The sequence below is a fragment of the Apus apus genome, chromosome 25 (genome assembly GCF_020740795.1).
Source record: "Apus apus isolate bApuApu2 chromosome 25, bApuApu2.pri.cur, whole genome shotgun sequence".
NCBI classification, from domain to species: Eukaryota; Metazoa; Chordata; class Aves; order Apodiformes; family Apodidae; genus Apus; species Apus apus.
This window is the reverse complement of record NC_067306.1, coordinates 387,494-403,775: the sequence shown is the minus strand read 5'-3', so window position 1 is coordinate 403,775 and position 16,282 is coordinate 387,494. Positions and strand designations below refer to the sequence as shown.

Sequence of the window (16,282 nt, the reverse complement as noted above, 5' to 3'; positions counted from 1 at the left end):
TCGAATGCAAAACCAGGATGTTTCCAGGGGTAGGTGTTCCCTTTTTAGAAAGAGGCGGGGGCGGGGGGGAACGCTGAGGGGGGGGGGTTGGGGTGTCAAATACAGTTGTCCTGGGAGGAGCAGATAGGTTTTTCTGGCTGTGGGAGAAGAGTCACCTATCAGGAATTCTGAAGGTGTGGGTGGTTCAGCCTTCCTGGAAAGGAGGAGGAAAAAAAGCACAGCTTGTGCCATGTGCTCTGCCTATCAGTCTCAAGTGAAGATTTATTTTTTGCTTTTTCAGAACGTGTGCATTCTTTCAGCAGGTTGGGCTTTTCTGGGGTGGAGGAAGCACCCTGAGTACTGCCAGGATTGCAGGCATGTCACAGCCCTGGAGCTCAGGAGCTGCCTGAGCTCTGCCCCTCCTGGTGCTGTTCAGTCCTTTTACTGCAACGTTGCTGTTTTGACATATTTTACCTTTCTGTTTGCTCTTCAGTAATGCAGCTTGACATGAATGTTTAGATTAAAGTAGTTTATGGGGGTTTTTAGCTGGTCAGCAATTCTAATGTGAGCAAACACAGACTTTGCCCAAAAGGAGATGTTTGTAGCTGGATTCAAAGTAGGGTCCCAACATCATGGGTTGATGTAGGGATATGGTTTCAGTGGAGCTGTTTTCCTGTGTGAAACAGCATTTTAGGCTCATTTTTAGGCCTGATCTGGAATTGGAAGCTATTCTCCCTAGAATATGTCCCAGGACCAGGCCACAGCTAGAAAGAATGCACAGCAGTAGGCATAATGCAAAGCAAATCAGGTTAATTTAGAGCAGCAAAGAGTGGAGTTCGTGCTGCTCTGGAGGATAGAGGTTGATGCAGTGAGCATCGTGGTGTAGAGGCTTCAGTGCCAGGGTGTGGAGCAGTCAGACCACGTTGTTCACTCTGGTTACCCAAGTGTGTGTCTCAGGCAGTCTCAGTCCAGCCATGGGGCCTTGGCCAGCCCTGTGGGTTTGGCAAGAACAGGGGGTCGTTTTGGCTGCTCCTGCTGCAGGTTCCAGGCTGTTCTCTCCTGCTTGGTGTGTCAGCAGCCTCCCTGCCAGCTGCGAGCCCCTCAGCGTGGCCATATGTGAGACAGACATAAACATGATTCCTCTTGATCGTGATTTGCCTGAGCTGTGGAACATCCCCAGAATGAGCTCCAGCCCCTTGGGGGCAGTGAGATGGGTCTGAGGCAGTGAGGGAGGTGCCGGCAGAGCCGCAGCCTCCCGGGAGCGTGGGCAGCTGCCATCCGGGTGTGGTGAAGTCCAGCTCCCCACTGCTTGCCAGAATTTTATTGTCTTTGTAAGGTCAAGAGCCAGAGCTTGTCCTGGTGCAGCCGCCGAAAAGGCAGCGCAGTGAGCACTGTGAGGTCCCTGCTGTCCTTCCTGGGCAGGGCTCCCTGCACAGCCCCCCTGCTGCTCTCTGGCTGCAGGAGCTGCACCTGCCCTCCCCCGTGGGTGCCCTGAACCACAGCCCCCCTCAGGCCTGCACATGACTGGAAGAACACAAAGGCCAAAAGGAATTTGCACCTGTACCAGATCAACATCGGGGTTCCTGCTGACCACTGGCCCTGCAGCTGCTTCCCACAGGACTGGGGAGCTGCCTCCTTTTCCACAGCGTGGGTGGATACTCTGTGACTGTTGGATTGGAAAATCCACATAACTACAGTCCAGCAAACAAGCTAATTATTCATACAAAAAAAGCTGAAGAGTGGGTTTTCTTTAATGCTGACTGCCAGAAAGCTCTCTAGCCTGTTTGTTTACAGGGCAGTGCTAGCTGTCTAGTAAATTCTTCTGCAGAACTTGATCAGTGGTGGGAGAGACAGAGAGCAAAGTTCAGCAGTAGGGTGGGTACACTGGACAGAGGGTGATCCTGGGAGCAGCAGTGTCTCATACCAAAAAAGGACCTTGGATTCTGGATGTTCCTGCAGACAATTGCAGAAAAAACACACAGAATGTTTAAGCCATGGTTGTTTGGTTACATAAACTTTTTTCATTAGTTCCCTAACCTTACAACAGCCTCTCCTCGAGGTTGAGGCATCCAGTTGTGGCCAGTTGTAACTGAGTGTGTCCAAAAGGAGCTTTCAGATGTCAAGGCCAGCTGGAACAGTTAATCATCAGGGTTAAAATTTCATTTACAGAGGGTTCTGTGTGACTCAGATACCCAGGCCTCTGCCTCTTCCCTTTGCTCACAGAATAGTTACTGAGTCAGATGGAGATTATCAGGGTTCCTGAAAAACTGGAGCATGTTGGCAAGGAGCCCTTCCTCCCACATGGAAAATCCTGCTCATCCTAGGGATTCCTCTGCAGGGAAGTCTGCTTATCTGCATAAACAGGCAGCAGAAGTCAGGAGCAGAAAGCTGTTTCTCTGAGCTCTGCTGTTCCCTACTTTTTGCCAGCTGAAATACCAGCAGCTCTGGAGTTTGCCATGATTCCCAATTTGGAAAAAAATAATTTGAATCTGCCTTTTTGTGCTCCAGTAAAATGCTTCTGAATTGTGTTAAATTGCTCTACAATTGCTGACACTTGATTCTTACAGAGACTTCAGGTTTTTGGTGGATTGTGCAGTGGAAAAGTGTTTCTCATGAGGCTTGTGAACACTGTGCTTGTTTTCACTGTGAATCATGGGGTTATTTTTTTCTTTCCCTATTTGGCTGTTGCTGACTACTGGGCTGTTCTCTAGAATAATTCTTTTTCTAAAGTGAGTTCATTAGGGGAAGCAGGCAAACAGGGCTTAGTTAATGTTCAGCTGGAGACAACAGGAACATCTCTAGCTCAGCAGAAGTGTTCGTGTGGGGATAAACCAAATAGGCTGAAGTGAATATGCAGAAGTGGCTGATGGAGGAAGTCTGAGCACAGCATCATATGACTGAGGTTTGTTCTAGCTAAAATGTGAGCTTTAGCAATGTGATCCTACAGGAAATGCTCTGTGCTCTGAGGTGATCTCCCCCTGATACCACAGCTGGGGAGTTCACCCTATTTTTTGGTTGCCTGTTGTTGCCCGTGCGGTGGGATCGAAGGACCTGGGCAGTTTTCTGCTGTGCTACAGAAACATCTAACAAAAATGTGGGGTTGGTGCCAAAAGAGGTGCTACCACTATTTCCTCTTTAAAGCTTGATTTTTTTTATTATAGTCAAGAATTGTAGTTTTAATGGAGTTCTTGCTAATTGGTAACTCATCTCTGAGAACTGCCTTTTTAATGAACAATCACCCTTCCCTCTCTTACAGGATCGAGTTCCAGAACAAGTTCTACACTGGCACTGGATTCAAGTTTCTCCCTTTCTCCTTTGATACCATCCGTGAAGGGAGGTTTGAAGACTAAGACCCCCCTCAAGCAGTGTTACCTGCTGTGTGTTTAGCCCTGTCCCCTGTGTGTGAGTTGCATGTCACCCCCCACAGTGAAAGTAACTTATTGCAGCCCCCTTGAGTGTTCCCATGGTGTTTGAGAGCCAAAAGCTTTAACATTCTTGGGTAACAAGTGACGCTTTTTGTTCCTTAGGTTTCCCCTGAAGATAGTAAGTGCATGGAGTGCTTGAGCGTGGTGTGTGGTCGTGTCCTTGTGTTGTGGATCCCCTGGCAAGCTCATCAGGGCAGTGGGAGAGAAATGCAGCCGTGGCTGAGCGGGCATACGAGCACGTGGAGGAACGGGCTGACAACAGCAGCTTGCACAGAGCTGGCTTTGACAGAGAGGGGTTTTAGGAAAGTTTTCCACATGGATTCCATGCGTCTGCCTCTGATTAAACAAACAGTGAGCAGTGGGCAGTCAACAACCCAGGGCATTGATTTTCCTACCTCCAGAGCTTCCACATGCCATGTTTTAATCTGACCAGAATGATGTCTCATCCCATCCAGGGATTCACCTCTTTGAACTGTGGCTGGGGCTTGAGGAGCCAGTTTGAAGGGGTAGGACTAAGTGTATGGTGGCTGATTGTTCCAGTGATGGAGAAACACCTTGTCCTTGCAAGAAAGGCTGTTCCATTCTCCATGGAAAAGAGATGCTCTTTTAACTGTGCACCCACACTCATATCCCAGGCAAGGCCCCAAGTCCAGCAGCAAAGGCCCCTTCCAGCTCTTTTTTCTAGAGGCAGCAGTGAAAAGGGGGGTCTCAGGCCTGGGGGTTTGGCTGTCTTGCTGCAGCCTGGGACAAGCCAGGGTGCAGACTCATCTCAGGTATTGACTGCTGGCAGTGAAACTTCTTGGGTTTCTTGTTTCAATCCAAAGCCATGAGGCTGCAGAATCCTGGAGGCACATCCAGGTAATGCCCCTGTGGACTTGGCTTTTGCAAAGGTTCCAGTGACATGTGTTGCCACGTGTGCTCGGGGTGGAAGGAGCCCATGGAGGGGAGCAGAGGCTGAGTCTTGCCAACATAGTCCCATGGCAGTGGGGTCTTAGTGGTGTTTCCCCACAATAGCTGTTCCTTTTTCTCCTGTGCAAGATGTGAATAATTTGTTACCCTCCTCAACTAGATGTGGCTGCAGGAGCAGTGGTGTCTGTGTTAGTGCTGTGTATAACTGTCGTGTTCAATTGTCACAGTGGACCTGAAGTATTTGTATATTATCAGATAAGAACTATAATGAGAATATAATTGTAACCCGGAATGCCACGCAGTGCAGAGCTGCCTAAAAGTAAGTGAGAGATGTGTGAGCACTGCAGGGAGCAGGGGGTCCCTGTGCTGTGCCAGGGGTCTCGCTGTGTTTACAGGCAGACGTGGTGTGTGTTTACAACCGTCTTAGCAGAGCAAAAGGCAGAATCAAACCTTGTCTGCAGTGGAGCAGTGACACCCATCCTGCTGCCCGGGTGAAAGGCACTGCTGACAGTCACTGTAAAAATTAAACTAACTGCAAAATAAATGCTGTGGCCTCTGTCTCCCTGCATGCTCTGGGGGTGCTCCCAGCAGAGCCCCAAAAGCTGCCGGGGGGGAGCTGGGACCTTCAGCATTCCTGCCCTGGGATCTGTCACCTTGATGGCCAGTCTGATGGGGTGGGCAGAGCTGGTTTGTAAAATGAGACTGGTGTGACCGTGCCTTGGCTGAAATGTCTCTGGGCTTATCAAGCCCTGGCTGACATCCTGAGCCAGGGCCACTTTGTCCTGCAGCCTTTGGCCTGCCCAGATAAACCCTTAACTTCCCGCAGGAGGAAAAGCCAAGGCTGGATTAAACCCGAGTGTCGTGGGTACTGTGTGAGCTGGGGGCTGCTGCCCTGCTCCCCCCCCGGAGGGCTGTGTTTACTCAGGCCTTTCCTGCAGGGCCGGACCTGGCTGAGCCGCTTTTCCCACGTGCGGGAGGAGCAGAAGGGAGGTTTCGGGGGTTGGCGATTTTGTCTTCGAGGTTGTTGCAGCCCAGTGATGCGGTGTTCCCGTCTCCTCGTGTCCCTGGGGGGGGAAGCGGGTCCGTGCTGCCCCCCGTCCTCCCGCCCGCAGAGGAGCAGAGGGGTCCCCGGGGCTGCGGGCTGTGCCCGGGGCTGCGGGCTGTGCCCGGGGCTGCCGGCCCCTCCCGCCCTCGCACCGCTCCCGCCTGGCGGCCCCGGGAGCCCCGGGCCCCGCGCGGCCGGTCTTGCAGCGCGCCCTGGCGGCCGGGGCGGGGCTCGGTCGATCCCGGGATCCCGGAGCCGGGCACGGCCGCTCCCTCGGGCTGGTGGGTGCTTCGGGACCACCGCGGCCCGGGTCCACCCGCGGGTGAGGAGCCGTCACGAGTGGAAAACAAGATCTGAAAACACCCCGAGCCCCCGGTACCAGCTCCGGCGCCTGCGGGGCACCCAGAGGGGGCGGGGAGGGCCCGCAGCGGCCCCGGGGTGGGCAGCCCCGGGTACCAGCCCTGCCCGCCCGCCTAGGCTGCCCCGGGCAGCCCCGCGTCCCGGTCCCTCCGCTCCGGCTGCCAGGCGGGCCCAGGGGCCGCGACCCTCCCGCGGAACTAGCTCCGCCCCGCTCCCGGTACCGGCCCGGCCCCGCCCGCCACCCGTTCGGCCTGGCCAGCCCCGCCCGCCGCCGGGCCCCGATTGGCGGAGCGCGGCGGAGCTGGGGCTGGGAGCGGCGATGGCGGCGCGGCGGGGACCGGGGCCGGGGCCGGGGCCGGGGCTGGCGCTGCTGCTGCTGCTGGTGGCGGCGGCGCGGGCGGGCGCGGGGCAGGCGCGGCAGGAAGCCGCGGTCCGGGCGCTGGCGCGGCGGCTGCTGGGCCCCCGCGCTGCCGCCGTGGCCCTGTCGGTGGAGCCGGGGCTGGCGGCGAGCGGGACCGACACGTACCGGCTGCGATCGCCGCCCGGCACCGCCGTGGCCGTGGCCGTGACCGGCTCCAGCGGCGTGGCGGCGGCCGCCGGCCTCTACCGGTACCTGCGCGACTTCTGCGGCTGCCACATCTCCTGGTCCGGGGCGCAGCTCCGCCTGCCCGACCCGCTGCCCCGGCTGCGGAACGAGATCCGCGTCGCCGCGCCCGGCAGGTAACGGGGCTGCGGGGTCCCGGGGCAGCTCCGGGCGCGGGGCCGGGCGCTGCTCACGCCTCGTTAGCCCGGGACAAGGTGCCCTTTATGTGACGGGAGCGGGGCCGGTAGCGGGGAGCCCAGCCCGCAGCCTCCTGCCCGCTCCCCGCAGGTACCGGTACTACCAGAACGCCTGCACCCAGAGCTACTCCTACGCCTGGTGGGACTGGGCGCGCTGGGAGCGGGAGATCGACTGGATGGCGCTGAACGGCATCAACCTGGCACCGGCCTTTGCGGGGCAGGAGGCGGCCTGGCAGCGGGTTGAGTACGGGGCGGGGGCGGGGGCAGGGAGGTGGGGCAGGGGGCAACAAGCAGTGCGGGGGCAGCAGACAGTGGCAGGGATGCCCGGGGCCAGCTGAGCCCCCCGCCCTGCGCAGGTTTACCGCTCCCTGGGCCTCAACCAGTCCGAGATCGACACGTACTTCACCGGGCCGGCGTTCCTGGCCTGGAACCGCATGGGGAACCTCCGCGGCTGGGCAGGGCCGCTGCCGCCCGCCTGGCACCTCAAACAACTTTACCTGCAGGTACCTGGGGCACCGGGGCTGCCCGCCTGCCTGGGGCAGACCCATGCAACCCCTTGCCCTGGTCTTCCAGGCTGAGATGGCCCTCACAGGGCACTGGGGACCACTGCTCCCTTTCCCAAGCCCCCGCAGTGCCCAGGGGCCCCTCACAGGCAGATGGGGGCTCCTCTCCCCACATTCCCTCCCTTCTCTCTCCCAGTACCGGATTGTGGAAAGGATGCGCTCGCTGGGAATGACCACGGTGCTGCCAGCCTTCGCGGGCCACGTGCCCCAGGGGGTTCTCCGGTAGGTACCGCCTGATGTCTTCACAGACCCACGGGGCAGATCAGCCCTGGCTGCAGGCCCCTCCCCACTGTCTCAGCCCCAGGCCCTTCCTGGGGTCTCATCTTCAGCCTGCCACAGGGCTCTCTGAGGGCCAATGCAGCTTCCAGGCCTCCTGTGGCTTCCCTGCGAGGCTGCTCTGTCCCTGCAGGGACATGGTAGTCCTGTCCTGTCGTGATGCCCATCTCTGCCCTCTGGCCCAGGGTCTTCCCACGTGTCAATGCCACTCGCCTTGGGGGCTGGAGCCACTTTGACTGCACCTATTCATGTACCTACCTGCTGGACCCCGAGGACCCCATGTTCCAGGTAATCGGCACCCTCTTCCTGAAGGAGCTGATCAAGGAGTTTGACACAGACCACGTCTATAGCGCCGACACCTTCAACGAGATGACCCCCCTCTCCTCTGACCCTGCCTATCTCTCCAGGGTCAGCAACGCTGTCTTCAGGTCGATGGCAGGAGGTGGGTCGGTGTGTGAGGGCGGCGGGGGGGAAAGGTGACTGTGGGTCCCACATGAGCATGGAGCTGCCTGTGTTCAGCAGACCCGGCTGGTGCCACACCCTCGAAGCCTCCTCTGAGAGGGGTGGTGCGTGGCCCCAGGACCTCACAGGATGCTCACTGGGCCACTGGAGTCTGCCTGAAGAGGACCTCACCCCTACACTCTCTCCCCAGCTGACCCCGAGGCGCTGTGGCTGATGCAGGGCTGGCTCTTCCAGCACCAGCCGGACTTCTGGCAGCCAGCGCAGGTGCGGGCGCTGCTGCACGGTGTTCCCCTCGGCAGGATGATCGTTCTCGACCTTTTTGCTGAGTCCAAGCCTGTCTATCAGTGGACAGAGTCCTTCTACGGGCAGCCTTTCATCTGGTGCATGCTGCACAACTTCGGGGGCAATCATGGCCTCTTTGGCACTGTGGAGGCCATCAACCGTGGCCCCTTTGCTGCTCGCCGCTTCCCCAACTCCACCATGGTGGGCACGGGGCTGGTGCCTGAGGGCATTGAGCAGAATGACATGGTGTACGAGCTGATGAATGAGCTGGGCTGGCGCCAGGAGCCCCTCGACCTCCCCAGCTGGGTGACCCGCTATGCCGAGCGCCGATATGGTGCCCCGAACGGCGCCGCGGCCGCTGCCTGGCGCCTGCTCCTCCGCAGCGTCTACAACTGCACTGGTGTCTGCGTCAACCACAACCGCAGCCCGCTGGTGCGCCGGCCCTCCCTGCGCATGGACACCGAGCTGTGGTACAACGCCAGCGATGTCTATGAGGCCTGGCGCCTGCTGCTGAGCGCCAGCGCCCAGCTGGGCTCCAGCCCCACCTTCCGCTATGACCTGGTGGACGTGACGCGCCAGGCGGCCCAGCAGCTGGTGGGCGACTATTACCTGAGCCTGCGCCAGGCCTTCCAGAGCCACGCGCTGCCGGAGCTGCTGACGGCCGGTGGCGTGCTGGTCTATGACCTGCTCCCAGAGCTGGACAGCCTCCTTTCCAGCCACAGCCTCTTCCTGCTGGGCCGCTGGCTGGAGAGCGCCCGTGCCATGGCCACCAGCGACCAGGAGGCTGAGCAGTACGAGCTGAATGCCCGGAACCAGGTGACACTCTGGGGGCCCAGCGGGAACATCCTGGATTATGCCAACAAGCAGCTGGGGGGGCTGGTGCTGGACTACTACGGCGTGCGCTGGAGCCTCTTTGTCTCTGCCCTGGTGGAGAGCCTGAACTCGGGCAACCCCTTCCACCAGGACCAGTTCAACCAGGCTGTCTTCCAGGTGGAGAGAGGCTTCGTCTACAACCAGAAGCGCTACCCAGTCACACCAGCTGGGGACACGCTGGAGATCTCCAGGAAGCTGTTCCTCAAATACTACCCCAGTGCCTTGTGGCGCAGCCGGGCTGGACTGGCATGACTTTGGCCATGCCTCTGGAATCTCCCCCAGGAGGGAGAACAGAGACCACACACCCTCCTGTGTCCAGGCTCCCACAACTCCTGGCCTGGCAGTTGCATCCTGGCCCTGCTGGGATGAAGGCACAGAGTGCTGGGGGACCCTGGCCAGCCTGGACCCATCATTCCCCAGCCTGGGCAGGACTGGGGACAGGCTGTGCCCCACGGACCCCTCCTGTGCCCTTCTCAGCCATGCCAGGCTGCACTGAGCCTGTCCCCGGGAAAGCTGGGCTGCCCCAGGCTAGAGCTGCTCCCAGCTGGAAACCTGGCAGGAGCTGGGACTGTGCAGAGGAACAGGGCACGTGTTCCTGCTGTGGGGCCCTGCCTGGCAAGGGCAGTGATGGCAGAGAAGCAGCCAGGGAGGTGGCAGTGGTGGTGGGACCAGAGCAGCCCCTGCCAAGGGGAGCCGGCCTCACCCCTGATGGGGTCCTGGGTCTCCCTGTCGCATGGACCCCAGTGCCTGCAGGGACCCACTGCTGCACAGCCCCAGCCACACTTGTGCCTTTGGTATCAGAAGAAACTGTGGCACTTGCTGCGCTGCTGCTGGGGCCACACTCCCCAAGACAGGGATTTTTTAGGCCTTTGCAGCCCAGCTGTGGCCCAGGCAGAGCCTGGCTGTGGTGCTGCCAGCCTGCGGAGCCATTAAATGCTGTGGAGTGCACTTATCTCCCACGTGTGTCCATCTCCTCTCCCTAGCTGGGACTTCTGTGACACAGGGGGCAGAGGAGGGGGGCTCGGGCCCCGAGCTGGCAGAACAGGAAAAATGTGCTGCCAGATGAGTGTTGGCAGCCAGGGAGCCTGGCACAGCACGGCACGACTGGTGCTGACCCCGGAGCCTACTCCCGTTGGGGGGGTCCTGGCTCCGTGGGTGCTTTATCCCAGCAGGTGTGTGAGCATCAAGGCACAGGGAGGTGGGCGGAGGGGCCTTGAGATAAGGCAGCAGACACAACACCCATGGCAGGGGGCGGGGGAACCCCCCTCCCAGCCCTCTTAAGCAGCGCAGCCCCTGGGCCGCCACAGCCCGACCATGGCGAGAACCACGGTGCTGATCACCGGCTGCTCCTCGGGCATCGGCCTGGGCCTGGCCGCGCGCCTGGCGGCCGACAGCGCAGGCAGGTTCAAAGGTAAAGGGGGTCTGGCACCCTGGGGGTCTCCAGCCAGTGCCTGGGGTGGGCTGGGGCCCGGCTGAGCAGCTTGGTGTCTCCACTGCCGTGTTCTGTCCCCAGTGTTTGCCACCATGCGTGACCTGGCCAAGGGTGAGCGGCTGCTGCAGCAGCTGGGGGGCTGCTGCCCCGACACACTGGAGGTCCTGCAGCTCGATGTCACAGACCCCTGCTCGCTGGCAGCCGTCGCACAGCAGGTGCAGCAGCAGCAGCTGGATGTGCTGGGTACAGCTCTGCAGCAGGGCAGGGGGTGGGGGTGCTGAGGGTGCTGAGGGGCACCTGCCCATCACCGGGCAAGAGCCCCCATATTCCTGTCTTCTGGCACCTCAGCAGTGCCAGGGCACGCAGGGGGGCTGCAGTGGCTCACCAGCACTGTGCCCAGCAGTCTGCAATGCGGGGGTGGGACTGATGGGACCCCTGGAGATCTGCTCTGACCAGGCCATGAAAACTGTCTTTGACGTGAACCTCTTTGGGGTCATCCGCACCATCCAGGCGTTCCTGCCCGGCATGAAGCGCCACAGGGCCGGGCGGATCCTCGTCTCCAGCAGCATTGGGGGGCTGCAAGGTGGGACCTTGCCCTGCGGCGGGACCCCCAGCACCCTGTGGCACAGGGAGCCGCAGGGAAGGGACCCAGGTGCTCAGGCTGCCGCTCTACCCCAGGGCTGCCCTTCAACTCTGTGTACTGCGCCAGCAAGTTTGCGGTGGAGGGGCTGTGTGAGAGCCTGGCCATCGTCCTGCGGCCCTTCAACATCCAGTGAGCGCCAGCGGGGCAGCGCTCCTCCCCCCCGGCACCGGGACGGAGGGGTGCCGGGACGGAGGGGTGCCGGGACGGAGGGGTGGTGCCGGGACAGGGGTCCCTCGGGACGGGCGCTTTGCTCAGAGCTGTTCCCCGTTCCCGCCCGCAGCCTGACGCTGGTGGAGTGTGGACCCGTCAACACCAGCTTCATGGACAACCTGCAGCACCCGCACCCCGAGAGCTGCGAGCTGCAGGGCCTGGACGCCGAGACACGGGGCCTCTACCGCCGGTACCTGCGGCACTGCCAGAGCCTCCTCCGCGATTCGGCACAGGAGGTGGAGGAGGTCCTGCAGGTCAGTCCCCGCGGGACGGGGGTCGGTGCCGCGGGGGGCGGTGGGGCCGGGCCTGACTCCTCTGCGGTGCCAGGTGTTCCTGGAGGCCATGGGCACCCCCTGCCCACCCCTGCGCTGTGTGACCACCCAGCTCCTGGCCCCGCTCCGCCGCCTGAGGTTGGCCAGCCCCGACGGCCGCACCTTCCTCCGGGCCATGCACGACTTCGTGTTCGGCGGCGGCGAGGCCGGCGGGGACCGGCCCTGAGCCCGGGGGGACCAGGCTGCGAACCCCCCGCCCTGCCACGTCCGTCCCGGCCAGCGGGCTCGGTCCCCCCGTGTCGCCAATAAAGCTCTTTGCAGCCGCGCGGCTCCCGGCTCCGTCTCTCTCGCCCAGCCCTGCCCGGCCCTGGCGGGGGTTCACTCCCCGCCTCTGCCCCGGGATCCCGCGGGTGGCCCCGCGATCCGCCCGTGCTCCGGGGGGCTGGCGGGGACCACCTGGGGCTGTGCCCGGAGGTGCCGGGGGGGGGGCCGGGTCTGTCCGTCTCCTCCCTCGGCGGGCGGAGCACCGGGACGGCTCCTTCCCCCTCTGCACCGGGACTTCGGCCGGGCCCTCCGGGGGGCGGTCCCAGCCCGCGGCACGTTCCGGGGCGGCGGCGGCGGCTTCCGGCGGGGCCATGCCGCCCTTCGGCTCGGGGCTGCTGGTGCTGACGGCCCCGCTGGCCGCGCTGCCCGGGCGGGCGGCGGCGGCGCTGGCGGCGGCGGCGGGGCTGGTGGCGGGGCCGCTGTACGTGCACCTGCAGCCGGGGCTGCGCCTGGCCGGCCCCGGGACGCCCCCCGCCGCGCCCCCCGCCGGCCCCGCGTTGCTCCGCGCTCTGGCCGCGCTGTACGGAGCGGCGGCGGCGCAGCCGGGCCTGGACCTGCGCGTCCTGCTGGGCCCCGGCCGCCGCCTGGCCCGCCCGCCCGCCGTCCTGCTGGCCAGCGCGGCCGAGGCGCCGGGGCCGCCGGGGCCGGTCCAGCTCGGCCTGCAGCAACTGGCCGCCGCCGCCTACGGCTGCCCCCCGCGCCTGCCCGCGCTGCTGCTGGGCACCGAGGACGCGCAGGAGGACGCCCAGGAGGACCCCGGCGCGGCCCCCGATGCGGTTCTCCCCGACTTCTCCGACGTGGCGGTCGGCGGCACCTTTGACCGCTTGCACGGCGCCCACCGCCTCCTGCTCAGCGCCTGCTGCCTCCTGGCCCAGCACCGGCTCCTGGCCGGGGTGGCCGACGGCGACCTGCTCCGTCGTGAGTCCCGGGCAGGGGGAGCCGGGGGTGGCCGGTCCTGCTGCTGGTGTGGGGCCAAGGGGTCAGCTCGCTGCTGGAAAGTGGGTCTGGGGTCCCCGTGGAGTCAGGGGTCCTGGCAGCCACACACCCAAAGCACCTGGCTGATGGTGGGGACCTGGCATGCAGACACAGGCTGAGAGTGCAGCAGGAGCCAGGGGAGCCAGAGGCACCCCCCAGAGTCACCCGTGGATTTTGTCCCATGTCCTGGTCTCGCTTTGCAGCTGCTCCCTTGCTACACTGACACGTTCTGGCTTATCCCCCTGGCAGACAAGGTCCTAGCAGAGCTGATCGAGCCGTACGAGCTGCGGGCGGCGAAGCTGCGCGAGTTCCTGGAGGACGTGAAGCCCTCGCTGCGTTACGACATCGTGCCTCTGGTCGACCCCTATGGCCCCTCCATCACGGACCCCGACCTGCAGTGCTTGGTGGTCAGCGAGGAGACCCGCCGGGGAGGGGAGGCCGTGAACAAGAAGAGACTTGAAAATGTAATTCCTGCACAGGCTCCTATCACTTGGTTGCTGGGAATGTGCCCCTCACAGGGTCGGAGCTGCCCCGTGGGGATGCTGGGGGCTGCCGTGGCCTTGTTTGTGCTGCTTTGTTCAGGTCTTGAGCTCCTCCTGAGCCCCCTCCCCTCTGCTGCCCTCCCCCCCAGTGACACCCCTTGGGTCTCTCTTCTCCTGCAGGGGCTCCCCGAGCTGACTCTCTATGAGATCCTGTTGATGAAGGACCCTGACCACAGTCCAAGCGAGGAGGAGAAGATCAGCTCCTCCAGCCTGAGGCAGAGGCTGCTGGGGACGCTGCTGCGGCCCCCGCGGGTGAGGGGGCTCAGGGAGCTGCAGAGCCAGCTCAGCCCCTGCTGGGGGGGGATGAGTTTCAGGGGAACTTGCTCTGCGGGGCCAGGACCTTCTATGTCCATCTCCAGGCTGAGTGGTCAGGATCTTTCCCCAGCAGAGCCCACGTCCTCCATCTGCTGGCAACACCTTTCCTTCTTCCTGCAGCAAGGCCCTGCCTTGCCTTTGCGCCCTTACGTGATCGGCCTGACGGGAGGAACTGGGAGTGGGAAAAGCTCCATTGCCAAACTCCTGGGGCAGCTGGGAGCCTTCCTCATTGACGCCGACAAGCTGGGCCACGCTGTCTATGTCCCCGGAGGTCCTGCCTACGAGCAGGTGGTGGCAGCCTTTGGGGCAGGTAGAGCTGCTGCTGCAGGGAGGACTGGGAGGAGCAGGGGAGGGAGGGCTGTGCTTTTCACCTGGTGTCCTAGGGAGCACCCGCTCCTCCTCTCTGTGGGTTTTGGGCTCCCCACCACCCCATGGGGCTCAGTGGCTGATTCAGTGACAGCTGGGCCTGAGCAGGGCAATCTCCTGCTTCCCCCAAGTCTTGTGTGTCCCACATCCAAGCTACTGTAAACTGGTGTGGAAGGTGACAAGCTGCTGCTTGCCTAGGAAAAGCTCTTCCCTGTCCTTTCCTGGGGTAAGGTGAAGAACTGCCAGCCCAGGTCCTATAGTTCCTCTCTGGGTCCCTTTGGGAGCCCCTTGCTGGGATCCTTTCCCTCTGACCTTGGCCTGTGCAGGGAAATGAGTTGGGTTCATTCCTCCACAGCCTGTTCTGCTTCTCTCTTGCAGAAATCGTGAATGAAGATGGGACAATTAACAGGAAAGTCCTTGGGGCCAAAGTGTTTGGAAACCAGGTAAGAGCAGCACAGAGACTGTCACAGACCAGGCTGTGCTGTGGGTGGGTCTTGGCAAAGTGCTTCTTGCAGCAGCAACTGAGGAAAGTAACAGGAAAAAGAGCCTTGGCCCTGTCAGCAGCCGTGGGAGCACTGGGAAGTGTGGAAGTGTTCCTTGTGCTTAGCAGCAGGCAGTGGGCCAGGCCCAGCACCCCGCTCTTTCTGAGTGTCCTCTGTCTTCTGTCACCAGCCATCCCCTGGGTGGCTGCCTGGGGGTTCTGAGGGCAAGTCACCAAACCCTGTTGTGGTCCTTCCTAGGAGCGGCTGAAGAGTCTTACGGACATTGTGTGGCCCGAGATAGCCCGGATGGTCAAGGAGCAGATCAGGGAGGCAGAGGCTCAAGGTAACTGGGGTGGCTCCAGTCTCAGCACAAAGGTGGGAGTTGGGTGCATGGTTTTGTACAGTACATTGAGCCCCAGGAATCAGCTGCTTTCGGCAGCACCATGAGCACTTACCATGCTCAGAGTCCCCTCTTTGCTGGGCAGCTTGATGAGGAGAGTCACCAGCACATCCCTGAGCAAACCCCTCTGCTCCCCTGGGCCAGGCTTATCCCAGGCTCCGACTGAAGGAGGGTGGAAGTTGCTTGTTCCTTCCCACACCACTCCAAGTTTGGTTTTGGTATAGTGCCCCAGCAGTGAGCATGGTGGGTGTTCCTTCCAGGAGTGGTATTTTTCCAGCTCTTGAGAGATGCTGTTGGTAGCTCAGTAGGCATTTGCCTGGAGGCACTGGCTTGCCATTCCCAGGAGACCTGCTGTCCGTGTGAGCCCTTTAAGCAAACACAGCCTCTGCCTGCTGCTCTCTTTTCTACATGAGGTTTTTTGGCTCAGCAGCAAAGCTTCTGTGCTGCCAGTTTGCAGGAAGGTGTGACTCCATGAGCATGAGGGGACTGGTGGGGCTGGACCCCAAGGATCCTCACCATTGCCAGATAATGAGGCATGTCCTCGTTCCCCAGGAAGGGCCGTGTGTGTGCTGGACGCTGCTGTGCTGCTGGAGGCTGGCTGGCAAGACATGGTCCATGAGGTGTGGACAGCCATCATCCCCGAGGAGGAGGTGGGAGATGCCCCGTGGCCCCTCCCTCGTGCCGGGGCTGGGCCCCCAGCCCCAGCAGCACCTGAGCGTCCCCTCTGGTCCCACCAGGCCGTGAAGCGCATCATGGCCCGGGACGGGCTGAGCGAGGCGGCCGCTCGCAGGCGGCTGCAGAGCCAGGTGACCAACAGCCAGAGGGTGGAGCAGTCACAGGTGGTGCTGAGCACGCTCTGGGAGCCCCACGTCACCCGCAAGCAGGTGAGCCCCGGCTCTGCCTGGGGGACCAGGGGCGGGGGGAGGGCCTCGTGCCACGAGGGGCGCGGGGATGTAATTGCAGCCGGGAAGGGACAGGAACCGCGGGGCCCTCGTGTGCCACTCCTGGCCTCATCCCCAGCTCGTCCTGGGCCCTGAGGTGGCACCTTGTGGGTTTTCTGGCAGGTGGAGAAGGCCTGGGAGCTCCTGCAGCAGCGCCTGAGCCAGCGGCGCAGCCCGTGAGGCCGCGGGTCCCGCAGCGGCGGGGCGGGAGGCAGCGCTGCGTGTCCCGAGTCCCGCGTCCCGAGTCCCGCGTCCCGAGTCCCGCGTCCCGAGTCCCGCGTCCCGCCGCCAGCGAGACCGCGGGGGAGGAGCCCGGGCCCCGCCCCCAGCCCCGCCCCCAGCCCCGCCCCCCGTGTCAGTAAAGAGGCCGCTCCCTCCGCGCGTGTCCGTGTCCTGCCCCGCCCCCCGCGGCGCTGACTCCGCCCC

At 62.3% G+C, this 16,282-nt stretch overlaps 4 protein-coding genes across 12 annotated transcripts in view; all 4 read left to right on the top strand.

Moving 5' to 3' along the window:
- Positions 1-4,857, top strand: part of ATP6V0A1 (ATPase H+ transporting V0 subunit a1) — a 28,731-nt gene extending 23,874 nt beyond the window's left edge. For all 7 annotated transcript variants that reach the window (XM_051640551.1, XM_051640550.1, XM_051640547.1 and 4 more), the window contains one exon: positions 3,236-4,857. In XM_051640551.1, coding sequence (XP_051496511.1) covers positions 3,236-3,329 — 94 coding nt within the window. In that variant the 3' untranslated portion in view covers positions 3,330-4,857. The remainder of the gene's footprint in view (positions 1-3,235) is intronic.
- A 1,139-nt stretch (positions 4,858-5,996) lies between these two features.
- On the top strand, positions 5,997-9,902 carry NAGLU (N-acetyl-alpha-glucosaminidase). Its single transcript, XM_051640514.1, has 6 exons — positions 5,997-6,438; positions 6,590-6,737; positions 6,855-7,001; positions 7,198-7,283; positions 7,523-7,779; positions 7,990-9,902. The coding sequence occupies exons 1-6, from the start codon at positions 6,038-6,040 to the stop codon at positions 9,204-9,206; spliced, it is 2,256 nt and encodes a 751-aa protein (XP_051496474.1). The 5' UTR covers positions 5,997-6,037; the 3' UTR covers positions 9,207-9,902.
- Positions 9,903-9,991: 89 nt separating this feature from the next.
- HSD17B1 (hydroxysteroid 17-beta dehydrogenase 1) lies at positions 9,992-11,841 on the top strand. The gene is given in 5 exon segments (XM_051640515.1): positions 9,992-10,629; positions 10,790-10,969; positions 11,065-11,158; positions 11,310-11,493; positions 11,567-11,841. Coding segments are annotated over 5 exon segments (990 nt in total). The 5' UTR covers positions 9,992-10,268; the 3' UTR covers positions 11,738-11,841.
- Positions 11,842-12,092: 251 nt separating this feature from the next.
- Positions 12,093-16,233, top strand: COASY (Coenzyme A synthase). Of its 3 annotated transcripts, none has more exons than XR_007891615.1 (10): positions 12,093-12,753; positions 13,060-13,274; positions 13,473-13,604; positions 13,788-13,977; positions 14,412-14,476; positions 14,774-14,858; positions 15,468-15,565; positions 15,653-15,799; positions 15,980-16,099; positions 16,142-16,233. XR_007891615.1 is itself a non-coding variant. In XM_051640120.1 (9 exons), exons 1-9 carry the CDS (start codon positions 12,147-12,149, stop codon positions 16,034-16,036), a joined length of 1,596 nt encoding a protein of 531 aa, XP_051496080.1. In that variant the 5' UTR covers positions 12,093-12,146; the 3' UTR covers positions 16,037-16,233. The 3 variants fall into 3 exon arrangements, 1 of the variants encoding a protein (XP_051496080.1); XR_007891614.1 differs by having other exon boundaries at positions 16,135-16,233; XM_051640120.1 differs by having other exon boundaries at positions 15,980-16,233.
- The last annotated feature ends 49 nt before the right edge of the window (positions 16,234-16,282 follow it).

Coding starts and splice junctions, on each gene's coding strand:
- COASY (XM_051640120.1), top strand. CDS start 12,147: ATGCCGCCCTTCGGCTCGGGGCTGCTGGTGCTGACGGCCCCGCTGGCC. Junction 12,754..13,059: donor CGACGGCGACCTGCTCCGTC/GTGAGTCCCGGG, acceptor TCCCCCTGGCAG/ACAAGGTCCTAGCAGAGCTG. Junction 13,605..13,787: donor CGCTGCTGCGGCCCCCGCGG/GTGAGGGGGCTC, acceptor TTCTTCCTGCAG/CAAGGCCCTGCCTTGCCTTT.
- NAGLU (XM_051640514.1), top strand. CDS start 6,038: ATGGCGGCGCGGCGGGGACCGGGGCCGGGGCCGGGGCCGGGGCTGGCG. Junction 6,439..6,589: donor CGCGTCGCCGCGCCCGGCAG/GTAACGGGGCTG, acceptor CGCTCCCCGCAG/GTACCGGTACTACCAGAACG. Junction 7,284..7,522: donor GTGCCCCAGGGGGTTCTCCG/GTAGGTACCGCC, acceptor CCTCTGGCCCAG/GGTCTTCCCACGTGTCAATG.